This window comes from Trachypithecus francoisi, unplaced genomic scaffold (assembly GCF_009764315.1).
Source record: "Trachypithecus francoisi isolate TF-2019V2 unplaced genomic scaffold, Tfra_2.0 Lachesis_group9, whole genome shotgun sequence".
In the NCBI taxonomy this organism is placed as follows: domain Eukaryota; kingdom Metazoa; phylum Chordata; class Mammalia; order Primates; family Cercopithecidae; genus Trachypithecus; species Trachypithecus francoisi.
Genome location: NW_022681474.1, coordinates 20,855,061 through 20,882,516, shown reverse-complemented (window position 1 = coordinate 20,882,516; position 27,456 = coordinate 20,855,061). Strand labels below are relative to the sequence as shown.

At 41.9% G+C, this 27,456-nt stretch overlaps 1 protein-coding gene across 8 annotated transcripts in view; it reads right to left on the bottom strand.

The window, feature by feature from the left end:
- The window catches only part of CACNB2 (calcium voltage-gated channel auxiliary subunit beta 2), a 412,448-nt gene that overhangs the window by 34,744 nt on the left and 350,248 nt on the right, over window positions 1-27,456 (bottom strand). For all 8 annotated transcript variants that reach the window (XM_033209427.1, XM_033209430.1, XM_033209435.1 and 5 more), the window contains 3 exons: window positions 10,741-10,863; window positions 8,339-8,475; window positions 2,551-2,627 (listed from right to left, as the gene is read on the bottom strand). In XM_033209427.1, the coding sequence (XP_033065318.1) occupies window positions 2,551-2,627; window positions 8,339-8,475; window positions 10,741-10,863 (337 nt within the window). The remainder of the gene's footprint in view (window positions 1-2,550; window positions 2,628-8,338; window positions 8,476-10,740; window positions 10,864-27,456) is intronic.

Here is a 27,456-nt window from a genome sequence, read left to right as displayed (position 1 = left end):
AGGTTTCCTTTAAATCAGTTGAGCTATTGATATAAAAATTATCTCAGAGTCCTGATATGCTTATTATACATTTTGTAGTTGGTTATAGCTCCAATTGACTCAGTCACCAGAAAAGTCACTTGAAAGTTGGTGTATCTCTACAAAACCTTGGTGAACATTTAAATCACCTTTTTAAATATTACACTCTTCATGGAACTTTACTTTTAGTAATGTCAAACATCTGCCTACAAAATGGAATGTTATTTTACAAGTATATGAACTTGTTCTTCAAAATGCATGCACCTCCTTTCATTATACAGACGGTCCTTGACATACAATGGTTCAACTCAAGATTGTGCAAGCTTATTATGAATTTTTCAGGACATAACCTCATCAGAAGTCAAGGAATGTCTGAACTTTACGATGGTTCGACTTAGGGCTTTTTACTGGGTCTGTCCACATGTTAAGTGCATTTTGAGTTACGATATTTTCCATGTATGAAGGGCTTATTGAGATGTATCTCTATCGTAAGTGTAGGAGCATCTGTGTTGCCAAAACCACTGGAGGGCTACCATATGGCTGGAGGGATGGAAGAATTTTTCTGATATATAGAAAGAAGTGAGGCTGACATTTGCGGGCAGAACTGCTGCTTTATCGCAAGGTGACATAGTCTTTTTCCATTTTAGGAGCCTAGTAGCAGTCCCTAGAAATCACTGAAATTGTCTTTGAGATATGTAAGAAGAGTGTAAGGTTTATATAGGAATCCCTGCAACTTCACACATTTGAGAAGGAGCAGGATACGCCTCCCTTCCTTTGTGGATTCAGGGGCTCCTTCATTACCAAGGGAAGGTATAAGCTTCACATAATACCTACAGAGGCTTTCATTTTCATTTCATGCGTACTATTTTACTTAATTTTGAGCATCTTAGAATTGCTTGCTTCAAGTTATAAGTAGGTAGGTTTTGAATTAATTTGCTTCCCAAAGCAATAAATAAAACAATTTATTATGCTCAGATTTTGCTAACTTAAAAAGTCCTATATTACTGTGTAGAACTGGGAATTCCAAATAAACAGGAGACCAGTGGTTTGAATTGCAAAGAAAGCCCATGATCAGTATCTTAGTTTGCTAATGGCTGGGCATGGTGGCGCATGCCTGTTATCCCAGCAGTTTAGGAGGCTGAGGAAGAGGATCCCTTGAACCCAGGGGTTTTAAGACCAGCCTGGGCAACATAGCCAGACCCCTTCTCTTAAAAAAAAAATCCTGTAGTTTTTGCTAAGAAGTCCTTAATTGATCTCTAGAGGCTACCATCATTCAGGAATGAAGCTGATTATCAGTAACAGAGAAATCTTGTCCTTGAAGCACCTCCGTCACTGTGTGACTAGTTCCTTGTGCTTTTTCCATAGTTGTGCAACTCTGTTTTTTTATCTCGTCCCATTTCCAGCTTTCTAGAAATCACACACAGTATCATTTTGCTGAAACGCCCTGGCAGCCAACCTTTACAATCTTACTCTGATTCCCAAGTACAATTCTCTTAGCAAACTGAGATACTGATCATGTGCTTTTTTTGCAATTCAAATCATTGGTCTCCTGTGTATATAGAATTCCAAGTTCTACACAGAATAGGAGAGTTCCCAGATTTAGCAAATATAAATGCAGTTAAATCTGAATTTAAAACAATGTTTTAATATAAGTATGTTCCATACATTTTTAGTGTAAGTATGCCCCATGCAATATGTACTTAAACTAGTAAATTATTATCTGAAGTTCAAATTTAAGTAGGTGTGCTTTATTTTATCCAGCAACCATTAGGATGAACCCATCGCTTTGGAAAGACAACAGTAGTTACTCTTCCCACAAACGTTTTCCTCTTTTTTCTATACTTCTTGTCTGTGTCTTCCACAGAACTTCTCTGGTAGAGCCCATGGCAGGCCAATCCTCTGTCTTCAATTTACTCTCTGTTCCTTACCTTTCTAAAGCTTGTATCCTTCTATTTAGTGTTAAGATTCTGTCTCACATTGTGCTATGCTTGTTGGCGAGCATTCACCCATTGACTGCCCATGACAAGCGCCATCACAGAGACTAGGGATTAAAGGTTAGATATGGCTGGGTGCGGCGGCTCACACCTGTAAACCCAGCACTTTGAGAGGCTGAGGTACGTGGATCGCTTGAACTCACGAGTTTGAGACCAGCCTGGGCAACATGGTGAAATTCCATCTCTACAAAAAATACAAAAATTAGCCGAGCGTGAGCCGAGATCATGCCACTGCGCTCCAGCCTGGGCAACAGAGTGAGACTCTGTCTCAAAAAAAATAAAAAAGTTAAATACCTTAATCACTCTGATCATCTACAGCAATGTAGAGTAAACACTTTGACATACTTTTTTTCCAGCCAGAAAAAAACATTTCCCCATATTGTTTGTAACTCCAAAAGGGCATGCTTACTTCTCATTCCTCTTAATGTCTGTAGGGTTAACACAGTGATTCAGTGTACATGTAAATTCACAAAACTGGATAGGACTGAGGAAGGCATGAAGTGCAGTATGTATTATTCAGCATTTATCACCTACTTACCAGACGATGGAGGTGTTGATTTTCTGGAACTAGGTACTATGTCACCCAAACTGGATGATGAATTTCCTCCTGATTTACTGGAGTAAAGCAAAAATTTCTATTAAATCTGACACTTATTTCAGATCCTCAAACGTTTATATTACTTAATAAACATGATAATTCATTGTGTTTTTATTCAACTTTAAATTTATCTTTTATTTAAGGAAGAAAACAATATTTCCCAGTGGAGATTCCTGGAGTACTTGAAATAGGCACATGATGGTCTCTGATTGCAAACTGAAGGTTTAACTTTAAAAGGCCTTGAGAGAATGGAAGAGAACCAGTGTAATTTCTGCAGCCCTCAAGTTATCTGCCCAGATCACAGATAGCGAAACTGTACAGATTTATTTTGCTTTTTATTTTAGAGACCCTCAGAGGTGATGCATAGAACCTTAAGGCTAACACCCAAGATTAATATTTCCTTCTTGTTTGGTTGCAGCTCCTCTGTTTTAGGCTTATTTTATTAATAGTATACTAAGATTGAAAGCACGCAAGCTTTTATGAGCAACCTATCAAAGAACAACAGAGCCACATGAAAACTTGCCAACCACTAAAAGACACACGAAGAGACACGACTAAACAGAATATGATATGATGTAGTCATCAGATAGTACCCAGAATATTTCTCAAGCATGACTCACATGGAGAATGAAACTTGGTTAATTTAGGAATAATCTGAACATCATACATTTCAGGACTACCAAATTCGAAAGTTTGATGTAAGATAAACTTCAGTGTCTCAGAAACATTGGAGTTCATATTAGAACAAGAGCATTTGTGTTTTTCAGCAGCATACTGGCATGCTAAATAACATGTTACTGAATGACCCCTCTCTCAGATGAAGATGAGAAGAACATTTTAAATTTGGGCAAAATGATCTCACTGCCTAATGTTTATTATTATGGCCAAGCCAGGGTCTAGTTGAAAGAATTTGCTACAGCGTTTATGCATCAAAGGGCAATATTTGCTTATGTAAATATTAATATGAAAATAAAAGCTTTATTAAAGTATCAGAAACAGGCTGAATGTTATTGCTACTGTTCTAGCATTTTTTTGCATAAACATCAAAAACTTTATTAGGCAATTAGCAAGAGGGCTTTATATCTTTTTAGGTTCTTAAGAAATACTCAAATACATTTAATAAGGGCTTCAGACAGTATGTGAAATTAATGACAAGTGATATTTATAAAAGCAGTTTCTGGCAGTTATACAGGACCTATTACCAAGACCAAAACATTTTTTTTCCCAGAAGTTTTTTTTTTTTTTTTTTCCTGAAGTATTAAGTCTAATTTCAGTTCAAGTTCATGGGTTTTATATTTCCTTTGAATTTTAGTAACAGCCACATATTATTTGAGTTATATAAAATTGTGACAAATACTGCAAACGGTGACAATGGCCAGGATGCAGATTTGTCTTTGACTTTTAATTCTATTAAAATGCCAAGTTCTTGAATTTTACCCCAATTCCATTTCCATTGAGTTCTGTCAATTTTTATAATTTCTGTATCAGAGTTTTTAAAGACTGCCAGATTCTGGTTATGTCCTCAAAACAAAACTGCATTTAAAATGTTAGGAGAGGCCGGCACAGTGGCTCATGCCTGTAATCCCAACACTCTGGGAGGCCGAGGTGGGTGGATCACCTGAGGTCGGGAGTTTGAGACCAGCCTGGCCCACACAGTGAAACCCTGTATTTACTAAAAATACAAAAATTAGCTGGGCGTGGTGGCGCGTGCCTGTATTCCCAGCTACAGAGAGAGAGGCAGGAGAGAGACTGAGGCAGGAGAATCACTTGAACCCGGGAGTGGAGGTTGCAGTGAGCCCAGATTGTGCCACTGCACTCAAGCCTGGGCACAGAGTGAGACTAAAAAAAAGGAGAGAAATGTAAAAACCTGTGAAAGCAAGTAAAAGTATTTTCATACACTGAGGCAAAAATCTTGAGACAAAATAAAATGAAGAAAATCAAAGAAAAAGATATATGGCTGTAAGAAAAGGTAACCTAGTTCTCTGGAGTAAGTTCTGAGATGTTACATTCCCTCAAATACGGATAACTCAGAATCCTAAGGAAAAAAATTCAAGAGCAAAACAACGTATCTAATAAAGCAAATAATAACAGATGGCAATAACCATTTGTCCTGGGCTTGCTGTGCCTGGCAAGACCTGGCTCCTTAATTTGCAGTACAGCATGGAAGTCTGTACAGCATGGAGGTCAGGTTGCCATCTTGGTTCTGACGCTTACTAGCTCTGCGACCTTGGTCAAGTTCTCTAACTTCTCTTAACCTGTTTTCTCATCTGTGACCTGTAAGATCTAATACCCACTGCTCCCACAGGTCCTTATAAAGATGAGTGGAGCACTAATGTTAGCCTAGGCAAGCCCATTTGGGAGACACAGGAGACTACATTTCTCTAACAATTTTGGGAAAAATTTCTACTCCCTTTGAAGTTGTTCTCATTTCTTAGTTTCTGTATGAAGAGGCAGAAAAAGACACAAGCCTGCCTCTGCAAAAATCCATCCCGGCCGGGCGCGGTGGCTCAAGCATGTAATCCCAGCACTTTGGGAGGCCGAGACGGGCGGATCACGAGGTCAGGAGATCGAGACCATCCTGGCTAACACAGTGAAACCCCGTCTCTACTAAAAATACAAAAACTAGCCGGGCGAGGTGGCGGGCGCCTGTAGTCCCAGCTACTCGGGAGGCTGAGGCAGGAGAATGGCGTAAACCCGGGAGGCGGAGCTTGCAGTGAGCTGAGATCCGGCCACTGCACTCCAGTCCGGGGGACAGAGCGAGACTCCGCTTCAAAAAAAAAAAAAAAAAAATCCATCCCAAATTTTCCAAAATGCATTCTACAAAACACTCTTCCTAAGACATCAACCAGAGGAGTTTTGATGAGAAAGTAATTTTAGTAAACACTTTTAAAAATTCCCATTCCACCAGAGATTCAGTGTGAAAAATCCTAAAGTAACTTTCTATTACCTAGAACTATCCTAAATTTATTTTATCTTGGAACCCCTTTCTCAAGTGATTTGACAAGAAAATTCTGAAAAATGCTGAATTGTCCTAACTAAAAACAAAACGTCCCCCAGCTGGGATAACTTCAAACCTCAACAAACTATATACTACCTAGTTGATAAGAGCAATGTCTACACCCTATTACAACAACATTTTTCCATATAAGGTGGTTTTTTGTTTGTTTGTTTTTTCAGACGGAGTTTCACTGTCACCCAGGTTGGAACATGATCTCGGCTCACTGCAACCTTCGCCTTCCAAGTTCAAGTGATTTTCATACCTCAGGCTCCTGAGTAGCTGGGATTACAGGCATGCACCACCACGCCCAGCTAGTTTTGTATTTTTAGTAGAGACGGGGTTTCACCATGTTGGCCAGGCTGATCTCGAACTCCTGGCCTCAAGTGATCCACCTGCTTTGGCCTCCCAAAGTGCTGGGATTACAGGCATGAGCCACCGTGCCTGGCCATAAGGTTTTATTAACTAGTATTATGATACCATTTTCAATACAGAGGGTAGGAAAACACAAAATAAGGCCAATGGAACATTAAGAATTAAAAGAATACTATCGGGTCTTCAAACACCCTGCAGGCAAAATGCACATGCGTTGTTTATCTACATGCCTCTACTTTTTTTTCTCATTAAGAAATGCATTTTCAACAAAAGTTTAATACTGCATATAAAATATGCATTATATATATGTTGGCCTAAATGAATAATTTACTGCTGCTAATGATAATAATGGTACATGTCCAGGTTTGTTACACAGGTAAATTGCATGTCACAGGGATTTGGTGTATAGATTATTTTGTCACCCAGATAATGAACATAACACACCAGGAGGTGGTTTTTATGATCCTCACCCTCCTCCCATCCTTCACCCTCAAGTAGTCCCCAGTGTCCAGTGTTCCCTTCCTGGTGTCCGTATGTTCTCAATGTTTAGCTCTCACTTACAAGTGAGAACATGCAGTGTTTGTTTTTCTTTGTTTGCTTGTTTTTGTTTTTTTGAGATGGAGCCTCGCTCTGTCGCCAGGCGGGAGTGTAGTGGCGCGATCTTGGCTCACTTCAACCTCCGCCTCCAGGGTTCAAGCGATTCTCCTGCCTCAACTTCTCAAGTAGCTGGGACTACAGGCGCATGCCACCATGCCCAGCTAATTTTTGTGTGTTTTTTTTTAGTAGAGATGGGGTTTCACCATGTTTCCCAGGATGGTCTCAATCTCTTAACCTTGTGATTCGCCCCCCTCAGCCTCCCAAAGTGCTGGGATTACAGGTGTGAGCCACCGCGCCCGGTCCCCGTATTTGCTTTTCTATTCCTGTGTTAGTTCGCTTGGAATAATGGCCTCCAGCTCCATCCAGGTTGCTGCAAAGGCCATGATCTTGTTCTTTTTTCTTTTTGAGATGGAGTCTCACTCTGTTGCCCAGGCTGGAGTGCAATGGCACGATCTGGGCTCACTGCAACCTCCACCTCCCGGATTCAAGTAATTCTCCTGCCTCAGTCTCCTGAGTAGCTGGGATTACAGGTGCCCAACATCACACCCGGCTAATTTTTGTATTTTTAGTAGAGATGGGGTTTCAACATATTGGCCAGGGTGGTCTTGAACTCCTGACCTCAGGTGATCCGTCTGCCTCAGCCTCCCAAAGTTCTGGGATTACAGGCATGAGCCACTGCGCCCAGCCAATCTTGTTCTTTTTTATGCACGCCTCTACTTTTATATGACTGAATGCATCTCACCATCAGAGCGCTCTCAATAACCCAAGAATTAATGAAAGTCAGTTCTGGGGTGGAGGTCTCAAAACACAGAGGAATCCATCTGAACTAAATGAACTTGACAATTATAAAAAGCCAGTTAATGAGGATGGGTGTTCCAAACCACAAAGCATATTCTGTTTCACTCATCTGCTGATGCTTGAAAAAAATACTTGCTAACGTTAAAGTATTATCACTGACAAAGGGATTTGCTTAGATAAACAAATAAGATGTAAGATGGAGAAAACAGAAATCCAGCGATTCACATTTAAGAAAGGCCTTGCCCATGTCCCATCCTTTCACATAGGGAGAGGCATGCTGCATCCCTAGACCTGTCTGCGTATGATTCCATGTAAAATTCAGTACGTGTATAAGAAGGCTTTCTAGCGATACTTTTAGAGAGGGGCAGACAACCTCACGAATCCTAAGAGGGATTATTCAGCCCCAGCTTCTTACATAACTCATCTAATTGCCATCTGCACAGGCAGTTTTAACTTGTTTCATACTTTGCTTCTCTTTAAGTGCTTAACAGTGGGTAGAACTGAAAATTGAGTTTCTCAGGTGAAAATGAAACTAACAGATGACAAAAGCTGCCATTTCCTGATGATGTCTGAGACTGTCATCTCCCAAACATCTCCTAGCCCTACCAGGCAGCTACAGACAGTGGGGTTAGTCACCAGGGCTATTCTGTGCCAGACTATTTTTCAGTAAACGATTAAGGTTTCAGAATTTCCTCTGCACTGGAGCCTGGATTTAATACTCTGTGACCTTAGCTCTTTTCATTAATGATCATAATTTGATACTTCCCCAAATAGGATGAAAATCATGTGCTGGATTGAAGTTTTTTAAATGCAGGAAAATGCAAGATTTGCGATGCTATCAACAAACCATATCACCAGCCTCCTTGTTAATACATAATAAAGGATATAGAATACAGCAGACAACAGTACACAGATAGTGGTAGAATCTAAGTATTATGCAAACACTTGACATCTGTCTCATACCTGGAGTAGAATTTCCCTTGCTTGGCTCTCTGTTCATGCTGCAGCCTCATGTTTTCTAGTTTTACTGGGCTTGGAATGAATCCGATTTCACAGCCTTCTTTTACCAGTCTCCCTATCCACCAGTCATTGTTAAATTTCTAAACACAAAATCAAAAGCATTAAAAATCAGTGCACAGAAGGTCAAATCCTTGTTCTTCCACACTATTTTCAGTGGAGAGAAATATGGCAATGATAATGAACTATGCCTCAAATATTATCATTCAAGAAACCCTTTGGCTCATGGATTTCACATGTATGAAATGTTTTTAGTGTCCTCAGCAATCTGTCAAAGGCTCTTTGTTCCTTGTCTGTCCTGGTGCCGCCGTAGGACCAGGCTGAATTCCATTGCAGCAGCTGCTGTCATCATGAGTAGGGATCAGCTCTCTGGGTTCAAAGAATAACAGCCCATCCTATCAAGAGATCTTTAGGAAGTAGTGTTACAGAAATATTCCCCTTGTATAATCAGACCAATTGGAAGTACTGAGAGAAAGAGAGAAATATTGAAGTCTGCCTTAAATATTTCATGTCACAGGACAATTTACCTTTGTGCAAACAGTTTTATAATTACACAGTGCGATGTTCACAGATGATTTCTCTACTTGTGTGATGTTGACAATGTATCTCTTGCAGGTGGAATATGTATCTTAAATCTTTATGATCTGCCTTCATTTTCCTTGATTGAATAAATCTGTCCTTGAACACGTCAAAGAAGAATATACATTCTGTTTTTCTCCTTTCCCCTTTCAGCACCAACCATCAAGAAGAGGCCCCGTAATAATCTAACTTCCCAGTATTAAGTGAGATTCTAGGCACAGCATCACTTCTGATAACTTTTTCTATTGTTCCCACCAAGCCAGTATTTGACATCTCTTTTCAGAGGTTACCAAAATGGTAGGCTCTAAATTCTCTAGGCTGTTTTATTTTTAATCGAGATAGGGTCTTGCTCTGTCGCCCAGGCTGGAATACATTGATGTGATCCCGGCTCACTTCTGTCTTGAACTCCCAGGCTCAATCCACTGGTCTCAGCCTCCTGAGTAGCTGGGACTCCCAAGTGTGTGCCACCATGCCCAGCTAATTTTTTTTTTTTTTTGTAGAGATGGGGTTTTACCCTGTTGCCCAGGCTGGTCTCAAACTCCTGGGTTCAAGAGATCAGGCTTCCTCGACATCTCAAAGTACTTGGATTACAGGCATGAGCCATAGTATCCAGGCTTCTAGGTTCTTTTTTTTCTTTTAGACGGAATCTCGCTCTGTCGCCAGGCTGGGGTGCGGTGGCGTGATCTCAGCTCACTGCAACCTCCGACTCCCTGGTTCAATCTATTCTCCTACCTCAACCTCTCGAGTAGCTGAGATTACAGGCATATGCCACTACACCCAGCTAATTTTTGTATTTTTAATGGAGACAGGGTTTTGCCATGTTGTCCAGGATGGTCTTGGTTTCCTGACCTTGTGATCTGCCCGCCTTGGCCTCCCAAAGTGCTAGGATTACAGGCATAAGCACCGCGCCCGGCCCTAGGTTCTTTTAATTGGCAGTCATCAACTTCTTTGCTGACAGCCTTTAGTGCAGTGAAGAGATTAAATTTACACATGCTTCCTATAACATATTATACCCTACATGGAAGGGCTCCAAGTAAAAATTCCTCCAGGTCCAAGAAAAACCTCAGGATGACACGCTGAGAATATTCTACAGGGGAAATTTCTGGTCAGTTAACACAGTGCTCCACAAGGCAGGCATTTAATAAATGTTGACTCCAAGCAAAGCTTAATTAAGGATGAACGTTTCCAATTTGCAGGTTGTGTCATTGCTCACTAAAAGGTGGAGACATTGAGCATGTAGGAAAAGGACTTTTCCTGATACCTCTTTGTTGCCTTACTGGCATCAATGCTTAGCATTCTCTCATCCACTGCAGAAATTTAGCATTTAAGGAGGAAAAAGGGCATCAGTAGTTTGAATTTAGACACTGCCAGCAGAGAGAAGAGTCATGAATTCTAGATATTATTATTAAACCCTCCCCAGATGGCTAGACTTCAGGCATCAGAAAAACTACACCTAGTCAAGGTGAAACATTAAAAGAAGAAGTACAGGTTAAGTATAAAAAAGGATCATCTACTCTAGCAGTTCCCAATTTCTGGGCCACAGAGCCCCAGGGAGCGCTGAAGTTATTGCAAGAGGCCCGTGACTTCTTTCCACTTTAAAAGGTATATTTATATTAGCAGAGGTTGAGAGCCATTGACTTAGTGTGTATGTTATACAACTGCAGTGAAGTGCAATGCTGCTTCACAGAAAAGGCATCTGAATAGGAAATAAGAAATGGTATGTCAAGGTGAAACATCACGCTGATAGAAAATGAAATTATTCTCCTTACTTCCTTAACATGCAGAAAATCTTTTGCTTCAAATGAGATGGCCATGCCAGGCACTGGAACATCATCTTCATGGGCCGCACTGTAGCTGACATTTGTCCGAACCGCAAATGCCACGGGCTTTGTCTAAAGTGGGAAAAGAAAGAGGGAAAAAAATAAGAGCAAAACAACAGTGTCCCTCCTTTTTCCCCTCAAATACAAAGATACACTGAATAACTGCTGTAATCCATGTTGGTTTTCCCCGCTGCATTGGTTCTTTATCACAAAACAGCTTGTTCGTGTTCACAACACGTGAAATCTCCTAGCTCTGAGCTACGTAGCACCCATTTCTGAACTAGAAAAAGCCATTGTTCTCTTTGAAAGCACTGCAAGTAAAGACGGCGAAGATGAGCCACAGAAATATGTTTTCAACATTGGCGCTTGTAGCAACTGTAAATCAGGAAACACAAATGTGAACAAAATGTCCAGTTCTTCGGTTTCAGTGGAAAGGACTTAGTAACTGCCTCACTACCCCAAACATGTACTTTAATTAATTCATCATTAATGACATAATTCTGAAAGGTACAGTCTTTTGAATGAAAAAAGAACCGGGGAATATATTCTACAAGTATAGCAGCTCTTATTCATGGCTGCAACAAATTATGAAAGCCATGACCTTTTCTTCTATTATTTCTCATCCTTGAGTTCGTTCAACTACTAAAGATGATACTAATTAAGCTCTCTTTCCTTCTTTGATGCTTTGAAATTTTACAGATAAAGGGCCGGAAGTGGTCGCTCACGCCTGTAATCCCAGCATTTTGTGAGGCCAAGGCAAGAGGATTGCTTGAGCCTAGGAGTTCAAGATCAGCCTAGGAACATAGCAAGACCTCTTCTCACTAAAAATCAAAAACAAAAATTAGCTAGGTGTGGTGGCAGGCACCTATACTCCCAACAACTTGGGAGGCTAAGGCAAGAGGATCACTTCAGCCCAGGGGGTCTAGGCTGCAGTGAGCTGTGATCACGTGACTGCACTCCAGCCTGGGAGACAAAGTCAGTCCCTGTCTCAAAAAAAGAAAAATCAAATCAAACCGAAAGAATTTACAGATAAGCATTTATTCTCTCTTTAGCTAATACCTATTTATCCACAAGGTGGAAAAAACAGGTAAGCTCAGAAATGGTGAAAATGGTATTGTTCTAAGTGGTATTGTATTTCTTTCCCCATTATGGGCAAGTGGATTGCTTCTATATATTTCTTTCTTTCTTTTTTTTTGACAGAGTCTCACTGTGTAGCTCAGGCTGCAGTGCAGTGGTGCAATCTCAGCTCACTGCAACCTCCTCCTCTGGAGTTCAATTGATTCTCCTGCTTCAGCCTCCCGAGTAGCTGGGATTATAGACGTGAGCCACCATGCCCAGCTAATTTTTTGTATTTTTAGTAGAGACAGGGTTTCACTGTGTTGGCCAGGCTGGTCTAGAACTCGTGACCTTGGGTGATCTGCCTGCCTTGGCCTCCCAAAGTGCTGGGATTACAGGCGTGAGCCACCATGCCCAGCCTCTTCTATATATTTCTTATATACACGATATACACAAAGTAACATAGTTTTTCATGTGATATTCCTTTTAACCTATTTTTTTTTTTTTTTTTTTTTTGTGGAGGCAGAGTTTCGCTCTTGTTGTCCAGGCTGGAGTGCAATGGTGCGATCTCAGCTCATTGCAACCTCCACCTCCTGTGTTTAAGCGATTCTTCTGCTTCAGCCTCCCAAGTTGCTGGGATTACAGGTGCCTGCCACCACGCCCAGCTAATTTTTTGTATTTTTAGTAGAGATGGGGTTTCATCACATTGGTCAGGCTAGTCTTGAACTCCTGACCTCACGTGATCCGCCTGCCTCGGCCTCCCAAAGTGCTGGGATTACAGGTGTGAGCCACCGCGCCTGGCTTAACCTATTCTTTAAAAAATTATTTCAACCTCTCAGGAGGAGGGAGCAGTTTCTCCCTACTCAATGAGCTCTTTACCTGGCCTTGCCAGAGAAGACAAGGAGAAGCTGGAGTAGAGAGAAACCAGGTTCATTTCCAAATTTTCCAAAGTTCATTTGTTCTACCTGACTGTTGTCTGGGTTGAAGACTGAGTTAAGACCCCTAATGTTACTAAGGTCTAGTCACAATTTGAGGATTGGGAAAGGAGGACCAAATTCTGGATATAGGCACAATCGACATGAAGTGAATTTAAATATTTGGAAGCCAGTTCTTGACATCCACTATAATTTTTTTTTTTTTTTTTTGAGACTGAGTCTCACTGCGGCACCCAAGCTGGAGGGCAGTGGTACGATCCTGGCTCACTGCAACCTCTGCCTTTCGGGTTCAAGCAATTCTTCTACCCTAGCCTCCTGAGTAGCTGGGATTACAGGCATGTGCCACCATGCCTGGCTAATTTTTGTATTTTTAGTAGAGATGGGGTTTCACCATATTGACCAGGCTGGTCTCGAATGACATCCACTGTAATTTTTAATGATACAAGGGATGCTGCTGCTTGTGTGGAAATATGGGAATTAAAAATACACATAAATAAAAGGTGCCTATAACTGTACCACTGAAACACGAAACACAATCCTTGATAGTATGATGTTTCTTTTTTTTTTTTTTTGAGACAGAGTCTTGCTCTGTCGCCCAGGCTGGAGTGCAGTGGCGCGATCTCGGCTCACTGCAAGCTCCGCCTCCCAGGTTCACACCATTCTCCTGCCTCAGCCTCCCGAGTAGCTGGGACTACAGGCACCTGCCACCACACCTGGCTAACTTTTTGTATTTTTAGCAGAGACTGGGTTTCACCGTGTTGGCCAGGATGGTTTCGATCTCCTGACCTTGTGATCAGCCTACCTCGGCCTCCCAAAGTGCTGGGATTACAGGCGTGAGCCACTGTGCCTGGCTGATAGTATGATGTTTCTATTTTTTTCTAGAAATTTTCTTAAATATATGAAGTTTACTTCTAGAGCTACAATCATAATATATTGCATTTCATCCAATACTAAAAAAAATGAAAAAACAAAACATATGTATTTTTTTAAAAGGCCAGGTGCTGTGGCTCATGCCTGTAAATCCCAATACTTTGGGAGGGCATGGTGGGAGCAGCACTTAGGCCCACGAGTTTGAGACCAGCCTGGGCAACAAAGTGAGACCTCGTTTCTTACACACACACACACACACACACACACACACAGTTTTTCAAGTGATACACTTTTAAAAATATATTTTGGCCAGGTGTGGTGGCTCATGCCTATAATCCCAGCACTTTGTGGGAGGCCGAGGCAGGAGGATCACCTGAGGTCAGGAGTTCAAGACCAGCCTGAACAACATGGAGAAACCCCATGTCTACTAAAAATACACAATTAGCCAGGCATAGTGGCACATGTCTGTAATCTCAGCTACTCAGGAGGCGATGCAGGAGAATCGCTTGAACCTGGGAGGCGGAGGTAGCAGTGAGTCAAGATCGCACCACTGTACTCCAGCCTGGGCAATAAGAGCAAAACTCTGTCTCATAAATAAATAAAATAAAATAAAATATATTTTAAAACTACCTTGGCCAGGTGCAGTGGTTCACGCCTATAATCCCAGCACTTTGGGAGGCCAAGGCAGGCGGATCACCTACCAGCCTGGCCAATATGGTGAAACCCAATCTCTACAAAAATAGAAAAATTAGCTGGTCACAGTGGCTCACGCCTATAATACCAGCTACTCAGGAGGCTGAGGCAGGAGAATCGCTTGAACCCAGGAGGCAGAGGATACAGTGAGCAAAGATCATTGCGCCACTGTACTCCAGCCTGGGTGACAGAGTGAGACTCCATCTCAAAAAAAAAAAAAAAAGACTACCTCCACCATTCACCCTTCTTTGATACTTAGATTCACAACATTATTCAATATGAAAAATATTCTGCTTTGAAAAATCTTTGTACAAAAGCCTCTATTTAGAATTCTTTCCTGGGATGGAGTCCCAGAGGTACCATGTGTCAGACATGAGTTATTAAGACTTTTAAAATCGTATTCTAAACTACCGTCCAAATGGGCCACACTGTTTTATTCTGCACCCAGCACTAAAGCATGGTGCCCTTTTTAGTGAGACGTAACCTTAAAAATATTTTAAAGTATTTACATTTTATTAAAAAAAAAAAAAAAACTTTGTAGAGACAGGGTGTTGCCATGTTACCCAGACTGGTCTCAAACTCCTGGCCTCAAGTGATCCTCCCCCCCCAGCCTCCCAAGGATGTAGTCTTCATCAAACTCAGTTTTACCACTAGAAATACAATTTCCATGAGTAGATCCATCCATTATTCAGAAAAGTTTCTAATCACAAAAGTATAGATTCAAGATTTAAAAAAAAAAATAATCCTAGCATGGTCTTTTACTTCTTTCAGATGTTTCTTTTACTCCTTGGAAAAAAACAGAGTTTAAGCATCACACATAATTTTTCATCAGTGTAAGACAAATTTTGAATGCCTGACTCGACAGAAGACCCCAGAGAAAATCTTATGACTTATACCAACTTTGTATCACTTTTCAATCATCTGAGTATCAGAAAGAGGGGACTGAAAAAGTAAAAAGAAATTAAAATGGTGGTGGAAATTGGTGTATAATTCCAGGGACCATAGGTAACAACGTTATGCTCTTAGATTAAGATGTTAAGTTGGAACATGCCTCCTTTCTTGCCTCACCTCCTGTAACCAATGATGCTACCATTAGATGTGGTTTATATAGAATTAGCTTTACAGAACTAGGAAAGAAGAGCGGCAGATACCTATTCCTCAACATCTTTACTTCAGGAACTGTATTTCTAAAATTAGACTAGAGTACAGTCAAGGAATGCGGGGGACAGACGTAGCCAAGATAAAAGACCCCAGGATGCTAAACCAGAGAGGCCAATGACAATGTCACTTCTGATTCCCTGGTCTCACTTTAGCTTGCAGTGTGTCTACAATGTGGAAGGTATTCTCCATATTAATTTCATTCGTATGGGTTCAAGAGAAAGGGATTTTAAGTGGACTTGGATTTGAATGTTGATTCTGCCATTTATTAGGTGAGTGGCCTAGGCGAATTCTTTAGTCTCAGTGAGCATATTTTCACTTGGCTAAAACTAGGGTAAAAGCACCATTCTTTAAGGTAACGAGAATACAGAAAATGGATTGCATCAGGGTAGGCTAGTATTGGGTATATAGTCATCCCTTGATATCTGCCATGATATTGTTTCCAGGACCCCCAAAATCTAAAGATGTTCAAGTCCTTGATATAAAACAGTGTACTTGGCTGGGCTCAGTGGCTCACGCCTGTAATCCCAGCACTTTGGGAGGCAGAGGTGGGTGGATGAGATCAGGAGTTTGAGACCAGCCTGACCAACATGGAGAAACCCTGTCCCTACTAAAGATACAAAAATTAGCCAGGTGTGGCGTGGACCTGTAATCCCAGCTACTCAGGAGGCTGAGGCAAGAGAATTGCTTGAACCTAGGAGGCGGAGACTGCAGTGAGCCGAGATCATGCCACTGCACTCCAGCCTGGGCAACAGAGACTCCATCTCAAACAAACAAAAAAACAGCGTACTATCTGTGCATAACTGCACACATCCTCTGTATGCTTTATCTCTAGATAACTTATAATACCTAAGACAAGGTAAACGCTACACAAATAGTTATTCAATTGTATTGCTTTTTATGTCTATCATTCTTATTGTTGTAACTTTTCTTTAACATTTTCAATCCACAGTTGGTTGAATCCATGAATGTGGAACCCATGGATAAAGAGGGCTATGTAAGTGCTTATTAATAGGCATTTGCTATATACCAAAATAAATGCTACGCATAAGTAAATATTTCTCCATATTTACCCCTCATTAAGACCCAGCACAAGTCATTTCCTGTGTGCTCTTCCACTGTAAACGTCCTCAAACCAAACTCATCAACACAGTTTAATATCTGCCACATGCACGACACAAATTGACTCGCTGTTAAAGTCAAGATGCTTTTCCGTGATACAGATTCTTTCCTATTCTCTGGGACGTTAGCAAATGGTAAGGTTTTCCCATATTCATTTTCTTTTCTTTTCTTTTCTTTTCTTTTCTTTTCTTTTTTTTTTGAGACAGAGTCTTGCTCTGTCACTCAGCCTGGAGTGAAGTGGTGCGATCTTGGCTCGCTGCAATCTCTGCCTCCCAAGTTCAAGCGATTCTCTTGCCTCAGCCTCCCAAGTAGTTGGGACTACAGGCGCATGCCACCACACCCAGCTAATTTTTGTATCTTTAGCAGAGACGGGATTTTGCCACACTGACCAGGCTCGTCTTGAACTCTTGACCTCAGGTGATCCGCCTGCCTTAGCTTCCCAAAGTGCTGGGATTACAGGTGTGAGCTACCGTGCCTGGCCAGGTTTTCCCATACTCACTTTGTTTACAGTGTTCTATCTTGAGAGGGTTTGAATTTGTGTCCCTGGCCAAACTCATGTCGAATTGTAATCCCCGGTGTGATTACAAATGTTAACTGCGGTCCGCTCTAGTTAATAGGTTCTCCTTCAAGCTGTCCTTTTCCTGCCACCCTCTAACTCTAGGGCCCCACAGGTTTGTCTGAAAGCCTTGGTCATAGCTGTAGGGTAAGATGGGGAAGAAAAGCAGAAGGCACAGATACAGATATAGCCCACAGCCCTATGTAGGATACTGTAGAAGGAGCTTCAGGGATGGCTGTTGCGGAATCATATTGAAATCCACATTGAGATTTAGATTCATCCTGCTCTACAGAATCATTAGGATACTACATTGGTTGGGAGACAATATGGTCCTTCATTTCACTTCCACTAAACCTCTATTAACATCCTAAGGACTTTATTGCCAGGCAAGTGTCAGAGCTGGAGTCTGCTGCTGCAGATTCTACCTGGTTTCCTGGCCAACTTGTTTTGCGGCTATGGAGGGTCAGCCCCAGGAGGTCATGTCAGACTTTTCTACCAGTTTTTGCTTCTCCCTGTTCCAAGCCAAGACAAAAAGGAATTGATTCCTTTTCCAGTTTCTGCTACTGTCGACATGGCATATGAGCACGTGTTACACAGTATGAGGGTGACTGGTCAATCACCTATGCATTGTGGTCCCCTCTTTGAGATAAAGAATTAAAAGTTTGTTGCATATTGGTTTGTGGACTAAACCTGAATAGATCCTCAAAATAAATTCGTAAATACTGTTTGTAGAAGAGTAGCAACTCTTTATCTAGACAATAATGTAAAAGTGCTTGCAAAACACCAAGGTTGGTCGCGTGCAGTGGCTCACATCTGTAATCAGAGGCAGGCAGATCGCTTGAGCCCAGGAGCTTGAGACCAGCCGGGGCAACATGGTGGAACTCTGTCTCTACCAAAAATACAAACAAGAGCCAGGCGTGGTGGTGTGCACCTGTGGTCCCAGCTACTCAAGAGGCTGAGGTGGGAGGATCGCTTGAGCCCAGGAGATGAAGGGTGCAGTGAGCCAAGATCACGCCACTGCACTCCAGCCTGGGTGACAGAAAGAGAACCTGTCTCAAAAACCAGAAACTAAAAACCAAGGCCATGTCTTGTTCAACACTGTGTCTCCAGTATGTTTCCAATCAATATTTATTGAGAATGGAATGTGTAACTGTTAAGAGATGTTAAGAAATTCATATTCTCTTCTTCCAGGTCCTTCTTTACCTTGATATGACATTCCTACTTTGGGAATGTCTGCCAATGGACAAGCAATGTGCTGTATATTATACATAGATTGCTGCATTTCATTTCACTCCAGCTACAATCGTTTCAATCCAAGGTGAAGAAACTGAGGCTGAAAAAAGTTCTCCTAGCCATTCATTGTGGCACACGCCTGTAGTCTCAGCTATTCAGGAGGCTGAGGCAACAGGATGGCTTGAGTTCAGGAGTTTGAATCTAGCCTGGGCAACATCACAAGATCCTTTCTCTGAAAAAATAAAAAAGTAAAATTTTAAGACAACATTTGTGAAAGATTATTATTATTATTATTATTTTTTGAGATGGAGTTTCACTCTTGTTGTCCAGGCTGGAGTGCAATGGTAAGATTTCGACTCACTGCAACCTCCATCTCCCAGGTTCAAGCAATTCTCCTGCCTCAGCCCACCAAGCAACTGGGATTACAGGCACCCACCACCATGTCCAGCTAACTTTTTGTATTTTTAGTACAGACGGGGTTTCACCATGTTGGCCAGGCTGGTCTCAAACTCCTGACCTCAGGTGCTCTACCGCCTTGGCCTCCCAAAGTGCTGGGATTACAGGCATGAGCCACCGCACCTAGCTGAATATATATATATTTTTTAATGCTCTCCTAGGCCATAAGCCTTAGAAGTGGTGTTAAAATCTCTCTCCAAAGCCTGTGTTCCTCCTGTAGTACTAGAGTGCTTTTCATTTAAAGAGGTGTGCAGATGGCAATTCGACAGCATTTACATGTTTATGTGAAATTTTGAAGACTCGAAAGCTATAATCTACAAAATGCTAAAAATCGGTTGGTAAAAAGAAAGGCAAAAAAAGATTGGGCCCAGGTCTGCCTTGTAGTGTGACACTAAATGAGTACATGTTAGAATGATGGGTGTCCCTCATAAAGGTAACCTATACCTTATAAGTGCAAAGATGCACTTAAAAAACTTGAGGTTCAGGAAATCAACAGCAATGTCAAATCATGATTTTTAAAATTTTATTTTATTTTTTTAATTTTTTTTTTTTTTGAGACGGAGTCTTGCTCTGTGGCCCAGGCTAGAGTGCAGTGGCACAATCTTGGCTCACTGCAAGCTCCGCCTCCCAGGTTCATGTCATTCTCCTGCCTCAGCCTCCCGAGTAGCTGGGACTACAGGCACCCGCCACCACACCTGGCTAACTTTTTGTATTTTTAGCAGAGACCAGGTTTCACTGTGTTAGCCAGGCTTGTCTTGATCTCCTGATCTCATGATCCACCTGCCTCAGCCTCCCAAAGTGCTGGGATTACAGGCGTGAGACACTGTGTCTAGTCCAAATCATGATTTTTATTTATTTAGATCTACCATTTCTCTCTTTACATCTCTTTTTCACCATCTATAAAGCTATATTTCACGAATGGCTGGGTGTGGTGGCTCACGCCTGTAATCCCAGCACTTTGGGAGGCCGAGGCAAGAGAATCACCTGAGGTCAGCAGTTCGAGACCAGCTAGGGGAACATGGTGAAACCCCGTCTCTACTAAAAATACAATTTGCATAGCTTTTTGCTCCCTCTGTAGAACTAGGGTTGCCGCGGCCTTTCAGTGTTTCCTGTGCAGGGCCCTTGGCGTGGAACTTTATAAACTATGAAAACATGTATGCCTTTTTTTTTTTGAGATGGAGTCTCGCTCTGTTGCCCAGGCTGGAGTACAGTGTAGCAGGATCGCAGATCACTGCAACCTCTGCCTCCTGGCATCAAGCGACTCCCCTGCCTCAGCCTCTGGAGTAGCTGGGGCTTTAGGCATCCACCAACACACCCAGCTACTTTTTGTATTTTTAGCAGAGACAGGGTTTCACTATGTTGGCGAGGCTGGTCTCTAACTCCTGACCTCAGGTGATTCACCCACCTAGGCTTCCCTAAGTGATGGGATTACAGGTGTGAGCCAGCATGCCCTGCCACAAGTCAGTCATCTTGAGAAGGCTGCTGAAGAGACCAACCACCTGGTTTCACCACCTCCCTTCCCACCCTGACTCCAGCACTATTACTGATACATGAGCTAGAAATCAATTATTTCGGCCAATAGTAAGGGTAAGAGAGTCCTCAGTAAGGCTTCATTCTAATAAAACGCAGACCCCAAATCGTTTCTTTTCTAACAAAAAGCAGCCTGAAAACTCAAGCTGCAAGCATAGATATGCAAACTAGAGGCTTGCATAGGTAAATGCTGCAGCTGTGCCACTAGGAAAAGGCTACCTGGGGGCCAGGCATGTTCAACCTGGTGGCTCCATCTTCCCTTTTGTTTGCCAACCACGTGTACAGTGAGGAACAGACAACATGGTGCTGGCCAGGTTGAGACCCCATCTGCATAATAGAAGATTAGGGTGGCATGGCCAGCATCTTCATGCACTATGCAAATGTCACACCTGGTCCGAAGAATCTCTTGGGCTGTATGTAAAGCAGACACCGCCTCCTCAAGCTCAACTATGAAACCTCGTGCATTTCACCGTGAAACCAGAAGACGCACTCAGGAGCCCTTCTCTCTTTCCAAGAGAGAGCGCTATTCTCTTTTCTATTTCTTTCACCTATCAAACCTTCGCTCTTAAACTCACTTCTTGTACGTCCACGTCCTCGATTTCCCTGCCGTCAGACAACGAACCTCGGACATTTACCCCAGACAACAATGCTTCTTTACTATCTGGCCTACAGACCCAAAAGGAGGGCCCAGAAACATCTGTTCAAGCTCCCCAAACTTCCCACCTTCTAGATGCTTCTGCCCTGACTCATGCCCTCTATCCCCTGGCCTTGAAGTCCTTCATCTCACTGCCATATGCTCTATTCTGCCTAGAGACAGATGCCTGGACCCCGTCATTAACAGATGGGTATACGCAAGAACCAATCTGGCAGGGCTGGAAGGATATTAGTGGACAGCTTCTTGGCCACAGGACTTGCTTTTTCTCACATCCAAAGGAAACTCTATTTGTTCCACAGAGGCCTGGTGTGTGGAGGCCCACAGGCTCCTGTCAGAGATGTGGTTAATGTTTAGAGCAGGAACAACTTTTATTTTCTTATAGCCTTCTGGAATCACTAGGCCTAAGGCTGCTAAGCACCAATTATTATAAGAGGAGATAATTAACTTAAAAATATCTTTGGTTATGAAATAGAATAAACACATTATAATTTCATGGCACTATAGTTCTAGCTTTCTTCCTAAACAATGACTAATGAGTTAACAGTGAAGCTAATAATTTGAATGTTATAACACAATGCATACCTTAAGTTTAATTAAAATGTGCCAGTGGTAGAATGAATACCTACTATTAAAAAGTGAAATGAAATTCACTCAAGGATAGAAATAAACTTCTGATCATGATTAATATAATTACTTAGATTTTTATGCATTGATTTCTTCATTTCCTAATACAAAGGTGAATTTTACTATGCTAAATCGCAAAGTATGATTTTCAATTTTCATCCTGAAACTGTCAATCACTAATAACATAAAAGGAAAATTCATAGTTTGTTTTAATGTCTATAATGGATTTGTCTTAAATATTAATTTCTTTCAATTTGCTCTTTTTAGAGAAAATTTTAAAAAATGACCCAGATCCCTATTGTAAGAGACTACAGAGGCCAGGCACGGTGGCTCACACCTGTAATCCCAGCATTTTGGGAGGCCAAGGCAGGCAGATGACTTGAGATCAGGAGTTCGAGACCAGCCTGGCCGACATGGTGAAAACCTTCTTTAGTAGACCTAGGAACCAGGTCTACTAAAAATACAAAAGTTAGCCAAGTTACATGGCAGGCACCTGTAATCCCAGCTACTTGGGAGACTAAGTTGGGAGAATCACGTGAGCCCGGGAGGCAGAGGTTGCAGTGAGCCAAGATCATGCCACTGCACTCCAGCTGGGTGACACAGTGAGGCTCCATCTCAGGAAAAAAAAAAAAAAAAAAGAGAGAGAGAGAGAGACTATAGAGAAGACAGGTCAAGAAGATCTAATCCAATTTTTTATCCCCTTTCTTGTTGTGTACAATAACGTATTATAAAACTTGTTCTACTCTTTTATTATATTAAATGCCTCAGGTGGGAGTATAGATATTAAGTCTTATATAGGAAGCACCCAGGAACTGAAGAGATACTGACTGTACTTAAAGGAACCAGGTCATAGCCATCTGCTTTATTAAGTATTTACTGATATCCTACTTTCCAGTTATCCTTATCTGATTATAACTTCTCAATATCATCTTGCTAACTTTCAATAATAAAAAATCCTTCCATTATAGAAGGAAACTTTTCAACTTCATTTTATTCTTTATATATGGGGAAAAAATTCCTACAATACATTTTGAAACAAATATACACATATTTTTTAAGACAGAGTCTCACTCTGTCACCCAGGCCAGAATGCAGTGGTGTGATCTTGGCTCATTGCAACCTCTGCATTCCGTCTCAAATGATCCTCCCAAGTAGCTGGGATTACAGGTGTGCGCTACGGTATCTGGCTACTTTTTGTATTTTTTGTAGAGACAGGGTTTCACTATGTTGTCCAGGCTGGTCTCCAACTCCTGGACTCAAGCAATCTGCCCGCCTCAGCCTCCCAAAGTGCTCAGATTAAAGGTGTGAGCCATTGCGCCCAGCCAGGACTTTGTTTTATATGATCAACATGTATATATGTAAGTGCAAGTGTACATACATATTTATTAAATTTAAAATGATTAAGAATTAAGCAAAGGGGTAAATACAACAAACATTTTACTTTGCACCTGTTTAAAATCCAGCATTGCGCAGTTGAAAGGATAGAGTGGCACAAGAGACAGGGCTTCAATCCTTAAGTCTCCTGAGACCCCAGTGAGGGAGCTTGTGTCTACACCAGGCCAAAGAACTTCAGCTACAGCGATTGAAACATTTAGATTCTCAGGTGTCTGTGTTCAAACTAATTTGCTCACTCTCTTCTTCCCTTGGTTGGCTCCCATTTCTTAGTTGGTTTTCCCTAATACTGTATCTATTTTTTTTTTTCCTTTTTTCTGAGATGGAGTCTGGCTCTGTCACCCAGGCTGGAGTACAGTGGCATGGTCTCAGGTCACTGCAACCTCTGCCTCTCGGGTTCAAGTGATTCTCCTGCCTCAGCCTCCCAAGTAGCTGGGACTACAGGCATCTGCCACCACACCCGGCTAATTTTTGTATTTTTAGGAGAGATGGGGTTTCACCATGTTGGCTAGGTTGGTCTTGAACTCCTGACCTCAAGTGATCTGCCCGCCTTGGCCTTCCAAAGTGCTGGGATTACAAGTGTGAGCCACTGTGCCTAGCCTTGTTTTTCTTAAAGTACAACATTTCAAAAACAAAATAAAAAGCAGCCTGATACAAGGCTCTCTTGCTAGACACCAGTGACATCATTTTTTGAAGAGTCTCAGCCCATGAAATGTGACCCAGCGAATATTCACAGTACCCTGAACACAGAGTTGTTTTAACTTTTTGCCACCACGGTTCCACTCAGTAGCTGTATTCTGTGGCAAGGACAGTAATGAAAGAGTTAAGAGACTCCAACAGTGGTTATCCCTTTTAAACTGATGCTGGCATTTAAATTGCTATAAAATGTCTATTCTGTACTTATTTAGAAAATTATACACTACAAAGAATTTCCAAAGAAGCATTCTAAACAAACACCAGGAAAGTCTTTACAAAGTACATGCTGACAAGCACAGGGAGACACGTAATATTTTATGTTAATTCAGTAATCTTCACTTTCTTCTCCACTACAACAGCTGCGGTTTTAGCTAAGTTCCCAGAGGTCTAGTGATCAGAAGTTAGACAAATTTCAGCATGTTTATTTCACTATTTATTTTACACTCATGTTTTCATTTTCTTTTCTTTTTTTTGAGACAGAGTTTCACTCTTGTTGCCCAGGCTGGAGTGCAGTGGAGTGATCTTGGCTCCCTGCAACTGCAACCTCTGCCTCCCAGGTGCAAGCGATTCTCCTGCCTCAGCCTCCCGACTAGCTGAGATTATAGGAACCCGCCCACCACACCCAGCTAATTTTTGTACTTTTAGTAGAAACAGGGTTTTACTGTGTTGGCCAGGCTGGTCTCAAACTCCTGACCTCAGATGATCCACCGGCCTCGGCCTCCCAAAGTGCTGGGATTACAGGCATGAGCCACTGTGCCCAGCCTGTTCTGGTATTTTTTAAACCAACATGATTGAGTTGAGCATCTCCATGATCCAAACCAAATGTTTTGGCAGGGATTAGATTAGTGCAAAGAGAGTTGCGGGTGGTGAGTTCTGAACATGAAACCCCATATGATCGCTCACTCTGTAGAAACTCTTAAAACCTTTGCTGCTGCCCTTACTTCAGTGTTGAGAGACTTTCTGAAGGAAAGCTTTGTGACCAATTGTTGCTCTGTTTGAAGGGACAGAAACAAGGTCCAAAGAGCAGACACTGGAGGAAGGCACAGATGAGCTGAATATATGAAAACTTTTCTAAAATGACAGATGCTTCACTCTGACTGGGGTGCACTTTTAGAGGCAAAGTTATCATTGGAACATCTACAAATAAACTCTGAGAATAACTTGTAGTAACTCTAAAGGTCTTTACTAAAGACACCCCAGACCCAGCGTGGTGGCTCATGCCTGTAATCCCAGCACTTTGGGAGGCCGAGGCGGGCAGATCACTTGAGGTAAGGAGTTCAAGAACAGCTTGACCAACATGGTGAAACCCTGTCTCTACTAAAAATACTAAAAAATAGCCGGGCATGGTGGCGGGCACCAGTAATCTCAGCTACTCATGAGGCTGAGGCAGGAGAATCGCTTGACCCCGGGAGGTGGAGGTTGCAGTCAGCCGAGATCATGCCACTGCACTCCAGACTGGGCAACAGAGTGAGACTCCATTCCCTCACACCCTGAAAAACAAACAACAACAACAAAAAACCCAAATATCTGCTCAAGGCATCTTCAGTCTAGCCAGGAGATATTCTAATTTCTGCAGGTCCTTCTGTCAGTTGACATTTCAGAAGCAGCAGTTGGTTCTTCGGTACAAATCTAAACTTCCCTGGGGTATACCTGTGGCAGTATACAGATGTGATTCAGCTTGATAAACAGACTTGTTTTTTTCAGACACTATTAGACTGTAATAATTAATAATTTCCTTAATTTGCCACTCTATTGTGCTTACTGTGTAGAAGGCCTGGTGCTTAAACATATTTCAGTTAGTCGCGGTAAAAACTGATAAGAGACAAGGTGTGGTGGCTCACGCCTGTAATCCCAACACTTTGGGAAGCCGAGATGGATTACTTGAGGCCATGAGTTCGAGACCAGCTTGGGCAACATGATGAAACCCCATCTCTACTAAAAAAAACCCCAAAATTAGTAGGGCATGGTGGCAGGTGCCTGTAATCCCAGCTACTCAGGAGGCTGAGGCAAGAGAATTGCTTGAACCCAGGAGGCAAAGGTTGCAGTGAGCCGAGATCACACCATTGCACTCTAGCCCTCCAGCCTGGGCAACCCAACAAAACTCCATCTCAGAAAAAAAATTGTGGCCAGCTTATTTCATTTATTGCCTTTTCATGTCAATTGTAATGGTTGTCCATATCTGTAGCCACTCAAAACATGATATAGCTTACTTAATCAATAAGACAACTTCTTAGCTCTCCAGATAGCAGATACTGAGGCACTGAGCTTATATTAAGAGTACAATCTCAGGGAAGAGAAGTGAGGGGCCAGAGAAGGAATAAGGGAAGGAGAAGAAGAGACCATCTGAGGGACTGTAATAGACTTGGCTGTCACTAGGTATGATTGATTGATGGCTCAATCTTTCTACACTATCTTCTGAGAAGCCATAAGACACATCTCAAGATACTCTGTTAAAGGGAGGATGGGCCGGGTGTGGTGGCTCACGTCTGTAATCCCAGCACTTTGGGATGCCAAGGCAGGCATATCACTTGAGGTCAGGAGTTTGAGACCAGCCTGGCCAACACGGTAAAACCCTGTCTCTGCTAAAAATACAAAAATTAGCTGGGCATGGTGGTGCACACCTGTAGTCCCAGCTTCTCAGGAGGCTAAGGCGAAAGAATCACTTGAAGCCAGGAGGCGGAGGTTGCAGTGAGCCGAGATCATGCCACTGCATTCCAGCCTGGGAGACAGAACAAGATTCTGTCTTAAAAAAAAAAAAAAAAAAAAAATATATATATATATATATATATATTTAAAAAGGGAGGATGTAATTTATCAGTTTTGTTCACTCCTTGGTCAAAGATTTTCTGCACTGGGTGTGTCTGCCCAGTGCTTTATGTACACAAGCATGATGAGCACAGCCTTACAGCACACCACCTGTGGCCAACAAGGAAGACCTATTGTCCTGACGCAGAGGGATTGCCACAGAGAGGGATGGAACAGATAGGTGAGGCTGAGAGGACCTCAGGGGGTGCCAAAGAAGGGTCTACACTGTTATTAGACATTTCTTTTGATATTAAAAACATATCTAAAACATTTTATCCTTATTTCCTTAGACAAATTATTGACCAAAAGATGTTTATGTAAGTCTCCGATGTGGTTAGAAAAAGTGTTTATGTCTGAAAAGATCTGATACATATTACCAAGTTTTCCTCCAGGGAGATGTGCTAATTTTAATGCCCACCAGCAGGGGATAAATTCATCTATTTTCTCTTAGCCCTAACCATAGTTCCTAAGCGATAAGAGTCAAAATGATGCACTGGAAACATAAGAGTTCTGGATTCTGTTTTCTGCAACTGAGCTAGCTACACTTGGTAGACTTAGTTCTGTAATCAAATCATTTCCTTTGTAATTCATTAAGTGCTTAAGTAAGTGCCTCTTATGCTCATGGTACTTTCTTGGCAATGGGAACACAGAATTCAACAAGACAGATTTTGCTCTGTGAGGCTCTTGTTCTAGCAAGAGAGAAACACGTTGGACTAGTAACAACATCATTCATTGACCTTAAGTTTTACAAAGGAGACACACTGTGTTTGATGGTACTTACCACAGATAACTTAAACTAACAGGCTTGTACTCTGGATGCTCAAGGAGAATCAGCCTGTTAGTAACCAGGCTGACCACCAAAAGAGAAAAAAACAAATCCCACA